This window comes from Aphidius gifuensis, linkage group LG1 (genome assembly GCF_014905175.1).
Source record: "Aphidius gifuensis isolate YNYX2018 linkage group LG1, ASM1490517v1, whole genome shotgun sequence".
NCBI classification, from domain to species: domain Eukaryota; kingdom Metazoa; phylum Arthropoda; class Insecta; order Hymenoptera; family Braconidae; genus Aphidius; species Aphidius gifuensis.
Genome location: NC_057788.1, coordinates 26,600,031 through 26,618,400, shown reverse-complemented (window position 1 = coordinate 26,618,400; position 18,370 = coordinate 26,600,031). Strand labels below are relative to the sequence as shown.

Sequence of the window (18,370 nt, the reverse complement as noted above, 5' to 3'; positions counted from 1 at the left end):
TTGCATTGAAATATGAGAAAATAATTTAAAAAAAAAAAAAAACATTGAAACAGTCTGTATCTTGGATCGTGGAAAATGTTAAAATTCTAGACGAATAATAATGAAAAGAAAATAAATGAGGGAACACAGTAATGGGGATAAAAAAAATAGAAAAATAAAAATAAAATTGCGCAATGCTGTATGTGTATGTATGTGTGTTTAAAGACTGCTCTTTGAGTGCAGCACTTGGATTTTTCTTTGGGTCAGCATAGATAGATCGTCTAGATTGATTCTGTGAGTGAAAGTTAACTTTAGCATGGGCGTTTTCATGTGCGAGGTTAGACCAATTATTTATCATTGTATAGGTATATATAGTCTTGTAAATAAATAAATAGATTATATATATTTTTTTGAAAAACAAAAAAAAATTAGTCGCAACAATAAAAAAAAATAATAAAATAATAATATGGAATAAGTAATAAATTACAAAAGATTGTTCAACATCATCATCATCATCATCATCATCATAATGATGTTTATTTTATTTTTATTTTTTATAGAATCAAAGAGGGGAGGATAAACAATTGTTTTACCTTCATTAGGATTGAAAAAAAAAGAAACAAAAAAAAATTGAAGGTTGAATTACATCACGTAAATGAAAAATATTTTATTTTTATTATTTTTGGTAATTTATAATTATTTTTTTTTTTTCATTTGATAATAATTTTCCAGCTGACTTTGATACTATTTTTAGTTTAAGATAAAATTAATCAATTGCTCTAGTTACCAAACTAAGGGTAAAAGATTTTACAAAAGGGATTTCTAAAGCATCATGAAAAAAAAGAAAAAAAAAAATGATGTTTTTGGAGTGCAATCAAACGAGGTAGAAAATAATCGTTCTTGCAAAATATCAAATTCTCAAATGCTTTTGGAAATATCGATCAACTTTATTCCACTTGGCCTTTTTCAAGTCAAAGTAGTTTTTTCTATTTTTTACTTTTTTTTATTATTTATTTTTATCTTTCTATGTGACTGTATTTTTTTTTTTTTTCATCTCTTGAAGATTTTTCCAAGAGTCTCAATTTAATCTGAACTAAAGAACGTGTAAAATCATTCTTGAAAAAAAAAAAGAATTTTATTTATTTTTAAGTTTTACAGTATCTTTGATAAACTGTTCAACAAAATAATGATAGATATTTGAAAACTTTGATACTTTATTTTGAGATATTATATATGATTCGATAGATACAAACTTTTGGAGGTCAATAATCCAACAGTTAGCTGTATTCAATAACTTTAGCACTATGAAAAATATATTATTTTTAAACAAGTTATACTTGATCTGAAGAAGACGGTGTATTATTACGAAATTTATCACACTACTTATTTGAACTATAAATTATTACAAAATCATAAAATTTCCAAGTAGAATCTTGTCTTTTATTTTTCAAATAATTTCAAATGCACCATCAGATAATGATAAATGTTGACAATAGTCAAATAACTTTCTGACTAAATTTGTAACGTTGACTGAATTCATCTGGGTATTTAACAAGACCAAATATTTCAAAAGTAAAAACATGATTCCACTTGGGACTTTAATTTATAGTTTAAATATACATACATAGTTCATCTGATTTCGTAATAATATTTCATCTTCATTGATTCAATGTCATTCAAACTGATCACTGACACTTTTTTTTTTTTATAAATATATTTACTTATTTCTATTTACATTCAAAAAATTCTTGAAGATGCAGTCATTTTTTTTATGCAATATTAAAATGAGATGGACATTTTTAAATTAACCACATGATTTTGCAATTAGTACATCCGTGCAGTATGCAAGTAAATTGCAATAGTCATGATGATCGATGGTTTAACATTTTATATTACAAACTTATCTTTCATTTTTTATTTTTTTTTCAATTTTAATTTTATCATGATAGTTATTACTTTTGATAAATAATTAAAAATGAGTATATAAAATTTTGCAGAATTTATAAATTTATCGATTTATTATTATACGAATTACGTTGTAAAATAAAACGTAAATAATATTTTTATTTATTTTTAAATCTTTTGACAAAATTTAAACTTTGAAAGTTTGAAAATTTTGAATTACGTGATTTTGATTAAATTTCAATCAAAAATCTCATTCATAGTTGAAGTCATTATTACAAATAATATGATTTAAATAACTTTACTAAAACTTTGATAACAAAATTTTCTATTATATAATAATGTTCTGAATAAAATCAAAATCCGGAATAAATTTTCATTGTCGTTTTATATATATATATTTTTACTTTGGTGTTTGATAGATAAGAGCAAATTGAAATTGTCAACTAACCTCAGTGTTGATACAATCGATCATCCTATGATTTTTTGCTTGTAAAAAAAGAATTTGTTGACACTTACATAAAGTATAAAAAAAATAAAAAATTTCAAATCACATATACACACGATTTCCCTTATACTTTTTTCAACAAGATTTCAAAAGAGATCCCCTTTTTTTTCTAGAACAGACAGACTGATATACTTTTTCTCTTTTTTGAGGGAAATTTTTTTTCCCTCACCCTCTACATATAGAAATGGATTTGTGCGTATTCAATTTAACATGAAACCCCACTAAATCATGAAAATAAACAAATTTTTTTCTAACAATTTTTTTATTCAATAACTTTGATTTAAAGATACATAAATATTATTTTTTAAACTCTTTTCATCTCTTGAAATATATAGCATTTTTTATTTTTATTGATTTATTATTATGATTATTTTTAAACAGGTGCTTAAGTTAAGTGTTGTAAAGTTCAACAGTTTCATGATGGTAATAAGCATAAATGTTTGATCACATGATGATGATTATCTTATGCCAAGTATATTTATATAGATTATTAAATTATGTAGCAAGATGTAATAATTGTTTAACGTGAACATACTTAACAAGCAAATTATTTACAAATTCTCCTGCATACTGATATAACATTTAAATATTAATGTAGCAAAATCACTTGCACGTATAATTATTTTAAGGTTAAATAAATAATACATATTTAAATACTGAGAAATATATAAATTTGTTTATTATTTTTTTTTTTTTTTATGTGCATGTTTATTTATCATCTACGTAATACGTGAAAAAAATATATGACTGCTTCAGTCGAGAAATATTTTATCCTCGATTTATTTTGAAAAAATTTTATAATACTACAGAGGGTAGTGAAGTAAGGGGTGAAATCCTCGGTCAGATCACGATCACGGAAATCATCCAGTTCAAGTTCCGAGGATTTGACCTTACGTTTTTTGAATAAAATATTTTTTTAAAAAATAAGATAATAATAATAAATAATAAAGGGTATCCATTATAATACGTGACTTAATTTTTTTTTTATTTTTTTTATTTTACACAAGGGACTTTAACTAAAAAATTTTCTGTTAAAGAAGAAAATAAATAAAAGAGCAAGTTTTTATCAAGAAAAAATATTTTAAAAATGCAGAAATAAAAAGTGAAAAAAAAAGAAAAAGAAACTATTACATAATTGTAAATACAAATGACTATTATGATAATTATTATACCTAGCCATGACCGTGATTCAAAGTCATGCTAATTCAATAATTTCAATGTGATACAAAATAATCAAAATAAAATACAGTTAACACACTTTAGTTAAAATAGGATACATATTCAATTGTGTAAATTTCAAGCCATTCATTTCGACTTATAATTATATGAGAGAGAGAGAGAGGGAGAGATATACATAGACAAAGTTATCAAGTTGACTCGAGCTCATCGCAATTGAGACACAAGTGCAGTATAATTTACGTGAGAGAATGAGACATCTGCATAAGAAACAAGGATAAATGATAATACATAGTGACGGATTTGTGTATGTGTGTGTGTTACAAATGCAATTGCAATTCAAACTACCAGTCGATCGCACGTATTTCCATTGTAAGCCCCTAATTGCATCCCTACTTTCAGCATCCTCTTTCTATGTATATACTCGTTTCTCTCGTTCAACTATACTGTAACAATCTATTTTTATTGTTTGAATAAAAAAATAATTCAAATAAAAAAATCTCATTTTGCATTGTTTCAGAAGAACCAAACGATCAACTCAATGCCATTGATGCGTGACTGAATGATCCAGCATAGGGTGCATGATCAAGTGCACCAGACCACCGAGATTTTAATTGTTCTTCTGAACTAGCAGCTGGCACTTTTTTTTTTTTTTTTTTTCTTCTCAAGTATCAACTAAACCTGAGGTATGTTTTTTTCTCTTTTCTCCTTCAATCAAAATAAGTATGTACTTTGTAAACCAGATATAAAGGTATAATATTTCTATAAAAATCAAAGGAATAGAAAAAAAAAAAAAAAATTCGAAAATCTCTTGATAATTTAACAAACAAATTAATTGATGATTATTTTTTTTCATCATTTGATTGTTTAAAAAACAAAATTGAAATGATATTTTATTGATATAAATAAAATATAGTTAATAGAGAAAGTTAATATTTATTAAAACTTGTTGATGGTTTATAAAATAACTTCCGTTATGAGGTGAGCAGTTAACGCATCGATTGTGTAACTGAGATTGCACGACATTCTTGTACGTGACTATGTGGTACATAGTCGTAAATAACAAACACACTCACGGGTGCAATGACACGTCTTGCAATATCAATTTACTTTAATTCAAATACAATAATATTATTTTTTAATCGCAAGTGTTTTTAAATACTTATTGAAAATAACATTAATTTTAAGTACAAATAGTTCGATTGCCAAACTTATTTATTTAGCAATTCTATTGTACAATAGCAAGATCAGAAACGTGTTGAGATGAGTTTTAAAGGTGGGAATATAGTAGAAATTTAAATAAAGAAAATATTTGAGTATATACTTTAAGCATTGTTGCGAGAGAGCACAACGATTTCAGATGTTCTCGAGTACATTATACAGCCGAGTAAATATAGGTACTTGTTGTTGTTGTTGCTTTTGTTGTTGTTGACAGTTTACTGTTCTGTCCAGTGTTGGACATTCAAGAATAAAACGAAAGTAGATCTATACAATTCTTGATATAAAAATAAAAAATACAATTCGTAAAAAAAAAAAAAAAAAAGGAAATACGTCATCCAATTTTTATTCTTAAAGTGTCGATGCAAAAAAATAAATAAATTTGTTTATCTCATCTGTCGTTAGAATTGAACGACATTTACGTGATATATAAAATAATGTTTATTTTACAATCTTTGAGATCTGTTAAATTTATTTGACGATCAGCAATAAATTTAAAAAGTTGAAATATAAAATGACGAATAATAACTTTGCAAGTTAAAATAATAAAAAATAGATAAAATCGAATGTGCGTGGATGCATGTATAGATATATTATATTTCTTTCTGGATGTGGACAAGGCCAATTGAAGATGTCATGAACATTCGAGAGAGACAAGCTGTACACATATGCTATTTATATTGTGTGAAATATTTTTATTTTTATTTTTCATTCGATTGCAGCAATGTTAATGTGTTTACACTCATCATGAGTATCATGAGAATGTTAAAAAAAAAAAAAAGAAAAGGATATTTTGCAAGTAGATTTTACGCGTATATCAAAATTTTTATAGAATATATTTCTTCTTAATATACATTGTTATTAGATTTTTGATATTAAAAGCTTCACTAGGCTGACTATTAATTTGGTTCAGAAATTTTCTTGAAAACTTGGATCATTACGCGACTCCAATCAAACTTAGTTTGTTGAAAATTTAATCATCAGTTAGTATTACCGATTCTCACAAGAAACTTGGCTCTCAATTCAAGAGTTGCAAAAAGTAAACCAACATTAAAACTTTTGTATATAACTTGGCTCATTGTCACAAAAAAAAAAAACCACATTCACTTAATATAATTTTATTTATTAATTATTTTTACTACATTAAATAAAAACAAATAATAATAAAACCTTTTTTTTTTTTTTTTTTATACACTCCATCGTCTTTAATAAAAAGACTGATCAAGCCACCATTTCAAAATGAAAAATTATTATCTCTAAAAAAATAAAAAACAATATTCATTCTTCTTTCTCTCAAATTATTTTACATTATCATTTTGATAAACGATGATATTTTGAATAAAAATTGTTGCTAAAATAAAATAAAAAATGACAAGTAAAATGTAAATGACACAGTGAAGAGACAAAATAATGACGAAAGCTGAGTGAGCTCCATTCGTCATATTTTACTTTCGCAAGTGAAGAAAATAGTTATACGTTGAAGGATAAACGATTTACAACCACTAAAATGTCTGTGTCTCTATCAATCTATCCATCTCGTATATGTGGTTTTTTTTTAAAAAAAATCTCATATATGTCTCTCGAGTACATTTATCTTTCAGCTCTCTAGATTTCATCCACAAATAATATGGAAAAATTCGAAATATTTTAACACATATTTTAAATTATTTATATTAAAAATATGTGTTAACCAAAAAAAAATAATTATTAGAATATTTTATTTCAATAAATTCTTGTGACATGATTTATTGATTATTCTTGTCATTACTATCTTTATTTAAAAAAAGAGAAAAATAACAATAATGATAATAATAATAAAAAAAATGTATATCAGCATGCTTGCAGAGTGCTTTTGGTTGATTCTTATGTGATGCATTTCTGGCTTTTGTGATGCTGGCTTGTATAAAACACTGCATAGAGACAAGACCGTGTGTGAATGGTTTTTGATAAAAGTAAAACGCATGTACATTCACATCATAGTCTTCTTCTCTTTTCCCTCAGACGAAAAACCTGAAGTCCCTCATAATTCCACGTTTTTTTTTTTTTTATTATTTTTCCTTGTCGTTTTGCCATTTTTCCTCATTTTTATATTTCTTTTTTATTTTTTTGTATTTTTCATCCTTTTTTGTTCATGTCCAATCAGCTTCCCTGAAAAATCCTTCAACCCCCTGATTCATTTTTCTTTCATTATTTTTTTTACTACCATTTTATTTTATATATTATATTTTTTTAATTTTTTATATATTTTCCAACTTTGGACTTTCATATCTCTTATTATTATATATATATTTCTTTCTCACTTACTCTAGTCTTTCTGTCCTTATTTTTGTACCTCATTTTTTGTTTTTTATCTCAGTATATTTGCATTTTTTTTTTTTTTCTCTTTACTTTAGCAGCATCTCGTTAACGCATCATGATATGCACAAGACTTGGCGAAAATCCTGATTTTTTATTTTTCTCTTTTTTACTCAGCCAGCAAGATGGGCAACCCTTTTCTTGTTCTTGATTTATTACTAGGTTTTTTTTTTTTTTTTCAACTTCTAAATTTATGTTTTGACTGTCATCAAAGGTTAAAAAAAGTTTTATTATTATTTTTTTTTTTTTATAATTAAAAAACATAAAAATAAAAAAAAAAAAGTATTATGAAATTTATGAGTCAGGTGAATTGCAGTGTAAATGATTAACGTCTCATTTGTGTAATGCATATATTTATTAGTTTTACAATTTTAACGCATCGTTAAAGTAAGTTTATATATGTTCGATGTCGTCTGCGTCTTCGACAGGTGTGTCGTCGTTAAAGTTGCGGTAGTTGAATATTAATTTTCAACGACTATTGAAAAATTAAAATTACAATATATTTTTTTATCTCTATAACGATAATAAAATACTAAATTAAATTTTACTATTTAATACATTTAATTCTAATTTTCTACTTTTTTAAATTGCTGTTTTGTAATAGCCACTGAGCATTATAAAGCATCATGTCCATACTAGTTTTATGTAATTTTCGTTGAAGGTTATAAACAAACCTGATTGTGATAATTATTAAACACCATAAATAGATAAGGCTATTTGTAATTTTGTCCGAATTCTTGTGGCACTTATTTAGTCGAGCAAAAAAAAAAAAACACTCGGTGAATGAGGCAGAAAATTGTAAGAGGAGTAAAATGTTGAGGGATCTATCAGAGCTCCCAATTAGCCCGTGTAATCGTCCGAGAAAAAAATTGTCTGAAAATTATTGTGGACGAAAAATAAAAATAAGAGACGAGACACACAGGTAAATGTTGAATGTAAAAGACTTGAAAATTGCTCTACACCCACAAACTCGATTAAACCAAGTAATTGTGTAATGAAAAATATAAAATATAAAGACACAAAGTTAATGCTTCTCCTTTTTTTAAACAAGTTAAGTTACAATTAATATTGTATCTCGTTGTAATTTTTAAATTATATTAAACAAAAAAATGAAATTATTATTTTAATGTAGGAAATTAAATATTTTTCAACGTTTCAGTTTTTAATCAGGTGGATTAGTTACCCACGAATAAGAGGATTGGCCTTAATTTCCTATAATTTCAGTCAAATATATATTATAAAAAAAAAATTTCTATCACAATTTTTATCATTCGTCATACTTTTTATGAGTTTTTATAAAGATAAATAATTCATGGAAGCTAAAATATTTTTAATAAAACCAGAATTAATGATAAAAAATAATAATTTTTAAAAAATATCATCCCAATTATAGACAGACTGGAATGGGTTTCTATTGCAGGCTCTATTTTTTTTTTTTTATTTTTCAACAACTAAAAAAAAAAAAATCTATTAATAAAACCAGTTTCAGGATTTTTATTTTTTTACTCTCGCTAATTAGCGTATCAGTTTTCAATTTAAGCATGATTTCATTTCAAGCTTCGAGGTTTTTTTTTATCTTTTCCCTTATTTTTTCTGATTTAAAAATTGTAGAAATAATTGTACATTAAAATATAAAAATGGCTATTTATTTATAAATATTTTGAACATGATTATTAAAAATTTAAAAATATACCGAGGCAATAAATCAAACAAATAATATTCTTTGTAGAATTAAAATTTTATTTAATCATACTGACGATAAAAAGAAAAGATTATCCGTTAGTTTCCATTTATAGATAATATATTAAATCCATGTAAGAACAATGACTTATAAAGACACAAACACTTTACATAGTGCAACGACAATAATTGTGTTCGCAATGACTTTTTTTGTAACCTTGCTCTGTACAATATGGTTCACAAACACCACTAGTCATACGGTTACATCTCATTCGAAAATTATCAATTGTTCCACTGTTTAATTGACCATCAATTTCGCTTGAATCTAAATAACATGTTCATAACATTTTCAAAACAATCATATAAATAATACAAACTAATTAGCCAAAAAAATATAACTCACCTTCATCTGGTACACCCATTACTCCCATTACCATCACTAGTAAAAATGCAAATAAAATTAACTTTGCCATTTTTTTTTCTTCAAAGAAATATATCTGTTATAACACTTGACCAATAAGTCAAATTGATTTGTGACTTATCAACACTACCTTTTATACAAAATTTAATTCATTGTTATGTTATGATTTTGCTGTTATCTTATTTTTTATTGACGTAATTATTCTTTGCTGTTTCATCTTGTTATGATGGAAAAACTTAGATTGTGTCAAAAATAAAAACATTAAATTTTATCTCAATCTGATTGCATCAGTTAATTTATTTTTAAGTAATCAATAAAATTTTCCTTCAATCAATATCTTCAAATGTCACTCACTCCATCAAAATTCAAATAAATATTATTAGACGCAAAAAATTATACAAATTAATTTATTATTATAAATAGATCAATATAAAAAAAAAAAAATATTGAATTATATTAAAATTAGATTTTATTTCCAACATCGACATTCCCCATTTTGACAATAGAAAGATCTACTTCCTATCATCATACATTTTACACCACAAATAAAATTTTTTGTCCAACCATCGATAGTATTTTTACTACAGCTTGTTGAACTCAAAGTTTGAAGTGAATCATCATCTGGTTTTTTAAATTCTTCTGATGTAATTGTCAACACTGTTTCAAAAATATTATGTAATTAAAAATATAATTTTAATTTGTATTTTTTTTTTTTTTTAAATTAAACAAAACGTGACTGACCTTTGGACGCTTCAATCATAACAGCAATTATTAAAATAGCGAATATTATTTTTCCCATTTCAAAATAAATTTTTATAATTTTTTAAATATACAGTTATGATTCAGGCAATAATGAATTCTCAATTTTTAAATAATTCATAAAATCTCGCATATTTATACAAAATCCATCCTTCTCACAAATTCTTATCTAATTTTTCATTGACCTGATTATTTTTGCACATGTTCTGTAAATATACTTGATAACTATTTTTAATTTTTGATAAATAATTTAAAACAAAACACTTGTCATAATACTAATTAGTAATTCAATTTTTTTTTATGAAAAAAACAGACATGTATTATATCAATTGTACATAATATGACTTTGTTTTTCATAAAATTATTTCGTATTTTTTTTGCTCTCTTTCACCCTCTCTCGTATTCTCAAGTCACTCATCCAAGGACTTGTCATGTTGCTTTGAATTTAACTACTAATTAGTAACACACATGATAAACTGACAGCCCAATTATTTGCTACGAGTTTTATTATTTCAAAGCAATTTATATATATATGTGTGTGTGTAATGTTAACATGGTGCATATTACGTATATATATAGATATATTATGAATTTTTAATAAAAGATAAACAAGTAAATAGAAGGCATAATTACAAATGAAACAATTGTAGACACATTGAAATTAGTTTAATTATCTCTTGTTTTTAAAAATATAAAAAATATTGAAAAAATAATTTTTGTTTTATTTAATTTAATTAAATAAAGTTTCGATGATAATAATAATTTACAGTATGTGTATTAACTTGATGTGTAGAAATGCGATTTATGTGATAAAATTAATACAACGTGACCTAGGGCATTTTGTATATATATAATTTCTACGTCTATATGAGTTACTCTTGCATATTAGCACTCCTTTTCATCACTCGACACTTCCTCTCACCTCCCAGACACAAATTACGTTTATTTCGAGCGAGAAGTTACCCAATCTGACAGGTACCAGGAAAATCCGTTGATGAGGACAACCAAGTTTTCTCAAGCTAAAGTTAGTACCTCATTTACTTCATAACTGAAGAAAGAAAAAATAAAAAAAAAAAAGTTAAATTAAATCTTGTTGAAAAATTTTAATTTATTTCTTTTCATAAATTTATTTTGTTGGATCAAAAAAGTTTTCAATTCAATAACAAATTAGCAAGTCAATATACATGTATCTATATTTATTTTTTAATATTGAATCAGTAATGCCATCTTTTGAAACAACAAGAAGTTATTTATTTTCAAAAAACAAAAAAAAAAATCCTGCCAAAAGTCAAGTTATTATGTAATTTATAAATTTTTTATTATTGTAAATATATAAAAAAATATATTTATAATTTTTATATCAACTGAAAAATTATATTCTTTAGTAATTTATTTGATTGATAAATTTAGAATTTTAAATTTGTAAAGAAAAATCACAACTAGTAGATAAATAAATATGTTTACCCATACAAATAACAATTAAAAAACTATAATAAACATTGAAGGGATATTTCATAACAGCCATATGTATGAAAAATGTCCAATTTCCCCTCAGTGAAAATTTTAACCCTTCCGTGTGCATAAATGCAAGCGTGATGACATCAAGTGTTCTATACTTCTCTATCAAAAGTTCAAAGAGAGCAAAAAAATAAATAAATAAATAAATAAAGAAACATATATAAATTACACAGATGTAGTTTTTCCTTTCCTCCCTCGGTGAAATTCTTAATAAAAAATCCAGAGTACTCGTCATGTCACTCAAAAAAAAAAAGTATCCTGCAAAAATATTTTTTTATATTTTTTTTTTAGTTGGAAGCTAGGATTATGAAAGTCACTCGAGTCACATCCGTGATATATATAATATATATGCAGGAAAAAGGGAATACATGTACACAGATGATAAAGAAGAGGTCACAGACCACGGGGTAGTTTGATGAAAAAAATAAAATAAAATAATAATAATAAAATTCGATTTTAATGAAAGACTGAAGTTGCAGGTGATAAAGGGTCAAACATTATTTACGTGCTTTATATATGTGGTGTAATATAAAGACCCTACAATGCAATAATAATCCACTAAAATATTGTGTGCATCATAAGAGAGGCATTATGCATTTTGAAATTTTAATAATTTTTTAAATTACATATTGTAGATGAGTAGCTCTATATACATCTATGTGCGATATTGCAATTTTAGTTAAATAGTCCAAGTAACGTGCTACAACTCTAGCGAGTAATATTGATTATATGAAAATGTGTGAGTAATGATATCGATAGATAGGTAGATAGAGTAGAGCAACGCGTCCATCAAAGCCCTCCATGCGGCCATCCCACAACATGAACTTTATAATTAGGGCTTGAGCGCTTCGGGATATTGCTTCATCAAAGGCTTTTGGAGTTTCAAAAGGAATTTATATGCACATCTCCTGTTCTATCAGGATTTTTTTTTTTTTTTTCATTTTATTTTTTTCCCTATTTTTGTATAGATAGATGCGTTGATAAATTGAAAGTGTTGATGAATCATCATTAAAAACAATCGAAATATTAATTTTTAAATATAATTATTACTTATTAGTATGCTGATTTAATCAAGTATTTATTAATTTATCATGCTGCTGTCGTCAACATATAAACGTTATTTTATCGTTAGTAATTATAAAATTCATTGGTACATTTTACTGATTAAGTAAGTTTTCAAATTTATTTTCTGCATCGACAAACACCTTTGCTACAATGACCACCTCTGTTTCCTAATCGAAGACAATTGGCAGCACAAGCAGTGTCTTGAAACCAACTTCCAGCACTTAATAAATCACAAGTGACACGACGAACACGAACATGTCCATTTTCAACATGCTCAACTTCATGTTCAGCCACAGAAGATTCGTATTCTGAGTGATTGAAAAAATGATCCATAAAATTTTTATAATATTAATTTTTAAATAATACAACTTACCCTCAGCTGGTGCGCCCATCACAACAACAATTACAACAAAAAACGCGAGTAAAATTAACTTTGCCATTGCACTTGAATTAATTTCTGCGTTATTGATTGCGTCTTTATATAGGAGATATCTTCCCCCAACTTATTATCATATGACATAATGATCCGGTTATTTATCGCATTTTATTATTGTCTCGAATGTTTTTTCTTGCTTTATCCTGAAAAGAAAATATGAACAAGTATTGACTTTGCAAATAATTTATTTTTCCTCATACACAATTTGTTTATTAATAAAGTGAGATTCATCTATGACCTCATGATTAACACGTTTTCTCAGAAATGTTTTATTTTTCAACACAGCCACATCACACTTGGTTATTAATTACTCAAATAAAAAGATGAATTTATCAAGCAATTTTTTTTGTTCTTTGTGAAGTTTAACATCACGTTGATTCGTTTATATATTTTTAATAACATGTGTACTTTGAATGTTTTAATCTACGACACATCTTAAAACAGTTATTCATTCACAATTTTTTATTTTCTTTTTAAATTTCATATTAAATAAAATCAAAAAATTTTAAAGCAAATAAAGTATAGACAAAATAAAAAATACATTTTTTGTGCATCAAATAGAAATATATTTTATAATTGACATCAAAGTGAAAAGAATTTAAATAACAAAAATTTATGCCTTCTTGGAAACTTGAATAGAAAAATAATTAAGTATAGAATATCAATATATAACAAAATCAAAAACAACATTAGAAAAAAAAAAAGCAAAACAAAACAACAAGACCAAGTTTTTACAAGTTTGATGATTTGCCAGAGATGTTGATTGATTTTCCTTTTTTTCTTAAACCTTCAACTAATCTTTTTCCAAGCTCAATGTCAGCTCCAGAGAAATTTTTTATAGCACGTTCAACGATAAAGTTTGATGTATTGAACAAACTTCCAACCAAGTTATCAACAAGACGAGTTTTTGCACCAGCATCAAGTACATTACGATAAAAATTTCCAGCTTGTGTAAAATCATCTTCATTAACAGGCTCATAACGATCAGCATCACCCATAATTGGAACTGGTGGTGATCTAACTGCTGGACATTCTTGTGGTCCAGAAAAACTATTTGGAAAATAATTTGGTGCATTTCTCTGGCCATGAACTGTCATGAAGCCATCTCGTTGATAATTCATTACTGATATTGTCTGAAAGAAAAAAAAATATATACATATCATCATTAACACAAGTTATTTTTGACAAAGAAATATTTAATGATATTATATTTTTATTTGGACATGATAAAAATACCTTGTAAGGACAATTAACAGGAAGTTGAAGATGATTTGGTCCAAGACGATGACGATGTGTATCGGCATATGAAAATAAACGTCCTTGAAGCATTTTATCAGGACTTGGCTCAATACCTGGTACTGTATGAGCTGGAGCAAAAGCCAATTGTTCTACATCAGCAAAATAATTAAGAGGATTTTTGTCTAATACCAATTTGCCAACTGGTATCAATGGAAAGTCTTTGTGTGACCACACCTATTAAAAATAATAAAATTTTATTATCAAAAAGCTTAATGCATAATGAGATACCCTCTTTTTTTTTTAATTCTAAGTGAATGAGTTGGTTGGAAAATAATAAGCTCATACCTTTGTCACATCAAAGGGATTCCATCTAAAACTTTTAGCTTGTTGGTCTGTCATTACTTGAATAAAGAAATTCCATTTGGGATATTCTTTTTTTGCAATAGCATTGTAAAGATCACGAATACTATAATCAGGATCAGATGATGCGATTTCAGCAGCTTTGTCAACTGTTAGATTTTTAATTCCTTGATCGGTCTAAATTAAATAAATAAATATAAATATACTTTTTCAAAATTAAAAACTATTTATTAATATTTATAAATATTTTACATACCTTGAAATGAAATTTACACCAGATCATTTCATTTTTATCATTGACAAGTTTAAAGGTGTGTGATCCATAGCCATTCATGTGACGATATCCATCAGGTATACCACGATCAGCAAATAAAAACAAAACTTGATGAGTTGTTTCTGGACGTAGAGAAAAAAAATCCCACATCATATCTAAATCTTTTAAATGTGTTGCTGGATTTCTTTTTTGTGTATGAATAAAACTTGGAAACATAAGAGGATCTTTGATAAAAAATATTGGTGTATTATTTCCAACAAGATCCCATATTCCTTCATCAGTATAAAACTTGATAGCAAAACCTCGTGGATCTCTAAAAACAATTAGAAAAATGTTATGTAATTTTTATTGTTTCATTGCAAATAAAAAAAAAATAAAACTACACGCTTGTTCTTTCATCCATATCAAACTCTCATTTTGTGAAAATTAAAATACATTATTTCAAAATAAAAAATAATTATTTTTTATTTATGTTTAAACACAAAAGAATATTTATATTTTATAATATAAATTTAAAATTAAAAAATAAAATTCTCACCTCACTGTATCAGCTGATCCACTCTCACCACCAACAGTTGAAAATCTTACTGCAATTTGTGTTTTTTTGCCCATTTGAAGTACGTTAGCCTTTGTGTATTTTGATATATCATGAGTCACCTCAAGATATCCAAATGCACCAGCACCTTTAATTAAATTAATTGTATTAATAATTTTTAATAATGAAAAAATTAAATTATAATTTACCTTTTGCATGAACCACTCTTTCGGGTATTCTTTCTCTATCAAAATGAGACATCTCATCAAGAAAAACAAAGTCCTGAAGAAGCAATGGCCCACGTGGACCTGCTGTAAGACTGTTTTTCTTGTCAGCAATTGGTACGCCATTTCCAGTTAACAAAACAGGTGGTTTACCCTGTAATCAATAAAAATTAAATTATTATATATAAATTTATAAATTTTACATCATTTTTATTTTCATATTGACCTACTTATTAATATTTTTTACTCAATCAAAAATACCCACTAAAAATTTTAAAATTTATTTTGAAAATAAAATAAATTATTGTGGTTTTTTCCATTGTTTAATTAACAATTCAATTATATATGACTAATAAGTTATTGACAGTGGTAAAACCTATGTTAATTTCATTAAATAACTTGAGTAATATTTTCTAGAAAAAATTAAAATAAATAATTCAAGTACACTTAAACGACTCAGCAGTGTGAAAAAATGAATTTTTTTTCTCAAATTTTATTTATTCATCAGAATATGATGAGTCATTGATAAGTATAAAAAATAAATAGAAAAATATGATAAATAAAAAAAAAAAAATAATAATAGATAATGTGACATGAAATAGATTTTGCCTGAAGATTAAATATTGATTTTATATTTTATAAAAAATAATGCAATTTAATTAAAAAACTAGGACATGAATATTTAATAAATTTTCATATTTTTATGATGATTATATTTTAACAACCTGAGGCAATATTTCAATCATCAATATGGCATTTGACAATTGTCATACATGTATGTATATTACCAAAATTGAAATATTGCATGAGATAATGGATAGGAAAAGGATGGCATATTCTGACCACTATAAATTTCGATTATAAGCGAAAACCAATCAATTTCGATTGACTCAAAACTGATTGCATCAGTCATTATGATGTATGCATTGATTCTAACAAGACAAAAATAAATTAATAATAATCATCTTACCTTGAGAATACATTAACGTTATGACTCAAATACAACTAAAATTAATTATTTTTTTTTTCCAATGTTTACATAGATTAGAATATTATATACTAATTATAAATAGAATATTAAATTTTACATTTAAAAATATGGTAAACAAATTTTAAAAATCATAAACAATATTGAAAATTTATAAATTCAATTTTATTTATGAAAAAAAAAAAAAAAAACTCAAGCGATAAGATATTTATTATCTATTTTTTTTTTTTTTTAATTGATTGTATTATATTGAACGAAGCTACTTTAAAACTTGTTGACAACTTAGCTCGTTAACAAGTTGAATTTAAAAACAAAAAATATAAATAAAATATAAATTCAGCTGCTAATAGAGAACAATTATTTTCGATACCAATATACTTGTTGATAAAGAAAAAAAATTATTTACAATAATATTAAATATAATATAAACTTGATGATTTTTTTTCTCAACATAATAAAAATAATAAATAAAAAATGAGATTAAATATAGATAATCTTTTACTCTATAAATGGTAAATAATTTTTTTTACTGAATTGAATAAATATTTAGCATTTGATAGCAACACTTATCTTCACAAAAAAAATATATATATAATAATAATATTAATAAATGTAACATCAAGGCGCTGGCTATTTTATTTTTTTTAATTATTTTTTTTGACATAGACAAGCTGTAGAAAAAAAAAATTAAACTCTACAAGCCACGATCAATTTTTTCTTTCGTTGCGTGTGTGTAAATATAAATACACCAACATGATATAACTGTACTTTAACCTTTCAAAATATTTTATTCTTATTTTAATTATTATTTGATAAATTTTGATGAAAATGATTACCTTTATTTGATCTGCATAATCGATGAGTTGATTGGATGCTGGATCTCTTTCCATATTGATATTTTTTTTTTTACTATTATTGCACGAATAGTTGCAATGTTTTACGTTTATTAATTGTACTTTATATGATAAATAATAATAATGAAGACCGGCTTTGTGCAAGGCTGTCCACAACGTAGTACTCTTGGCTTGTAAAATGAATAGTCTTTTATTGGTTGTGCTTATTAGTCTTTGGTGGGAGAAAGTAGGAGGTATTTGTTTGCAAAATAATTCAAACACCCGGACAACCTGGTATAATCGACAAGGATTATAATAATAATAATTTGATAACAAGCTTGTTTGTTTACAAAATATTCTTTTGACACTTTGATTGCCTATTTTTATCATGACTACCGTTAGAAATTTTGATGATTTTATTTTTCTAAATTATTCTTAACCTAGTATATTGATGCTCATATATTTTTTTTTTTTAATAAACAAAAATTGTCATTAAATTTAATAGCATTCTGCTCCAAAAAAATACTGTTGTTAATTATTAGTATCCGCTCCAAAACAATATATATATTTTGCAAGAAAATAAACTTAGAAATCTTTTATCCATAATTCTTATTCTTTATTTACTTAATTTTTTAAAATTATTATTATTAACGCCTTCAAAGCTCTTTGTGAGCCAGGTACAATTTCAAAATTCTTATATAATATTGTGACTGGTATTTAAATTATTTTATTTATTTATTTTCTAAATAAAAACATGCGTTTTTAAAATGAATTTTATTTAATTTATCTAGGGCCATTTGTTTATTTATGCGTCGTATTATAAATCACATACAATGAATTTTTATTCTTTGGTTAAAAGCATGGATGTGATCAATCAAAGCATAAGAAATTTCATGTAAA

The 18,370-nt window shown here is 25.2% G+C and overlaps 2 protein-coding genes and 1 long non-coding RNA gene across 3 annotated transcripts; all 3 read right to left on the bottom strand.

Moving 5' to 3' along the window:
• Nucleotides 1-8,818: 8,818 nt before the first annotated feature.
• LOC122858175 lies at nt 8,819-10,644 on the bottom strand. The gene is made up of 3 exons (XR_006374281.1): nt 9,981-10,644; nt 9,222-9,896; nt 8,819-9,143 (listed from the first exon to the last, which is right to left on the bottom strand). It is a non-coding gene; the product is annotated as an uncharacterized LOC122858175 (long non-coding RNA).
• Nucleotides 10,645-12,438: 1,794 nt separating this feature from the next.
• On the bottom strand, nt 12,439-13,397 carry LOC122858168 (defensin-1). The gene is made up of 2 exons (XM_044160897.1): nt 12,955-13,397; nt 12,439-12,889 (listed from the first exon to the last, which is right to left on the bottom strand). Exons 1-2 carry the CDS (start codon nt 13,019-13,021, stop codon nt 12,699-12,701), a joined length of 258 nt encoding a protein of 85 aa, XP_044016832.1. The 5' UTR covers nt 13,022-13,397; the 3' UTR covers nt 12,439-12,698.
• A 236-nt stretch (nt 13,398-13,633) lies between these two features.
• Nucleotides 13,634-17,942, bottom strand: LOC122858161 (catalase). The gene is made up of 7 exons (XM_044160885.1): nt 17,474-17,942; nt 15,635-15,803; nt 15,429-15,573; nt 14,873-15,203; nt 14,602-14,793; nt 14,254-14,490; nt 13,634-14,150 (listed from the first exon to the last, which is right to left on the bottom strand). Exons 1-7 carry the CDS (start codon nt 17,858-17,860, stop codon nt 13,749-13,751), a joined length of 1,863 nt encoding a protein of 620 aa, XP_044016820.1. The 5' UTR covers nt 17,861-17,942; the 3' UTR covers nt 13,634-13,748.
• Nucleotides 17,943-18,370: the final 428 nt, after the last annotated feature.

What these genes read in the sequence shown, in the direction of transcription:
- LOC122858168 (XM_044160897.1), bottom strand. Translation starts at nt 13,021, where the DNA reads ATGGCAAAGTTAATTTTACTCGCGTTTTTTGTTGTAATTGTTGTTGTG. An exon ending in GATGGGCGCACCAGCTGAGG is followed by an intron (nt 12,890 to 12,954) that starts GTAAGTTGTATT and finishes TCAATCACTCAG; the next exon opens with AATACGAATCTTCTGTGGCT.
- LOC122858161 (XM_044160885.1), bottom strand. Translation starts at nt 17,860, where the DNA reads ATGATAAAAATAGGCAATCAAAGTGTCAAAAGAATATTTTGTAAACAA. An exon ending in AAGAGTGGTTCATGCAAAAG is followed by an intron (nt 15,574 to 15,634) that starts GTAAATTATAAT and finishes ATTTAATTAAAG; the next exon opens with GTGCTGGTGCATTTGGATAT. An exon ending in ATCCCTTTGATGTGACAAAG is followed by an intron (nt 14,491 to 14,601) that starts GTATGAGCTTAT and finishes TATTTTTAATAG; the next exon opens with GTGTGGTCACACAAAGACTT.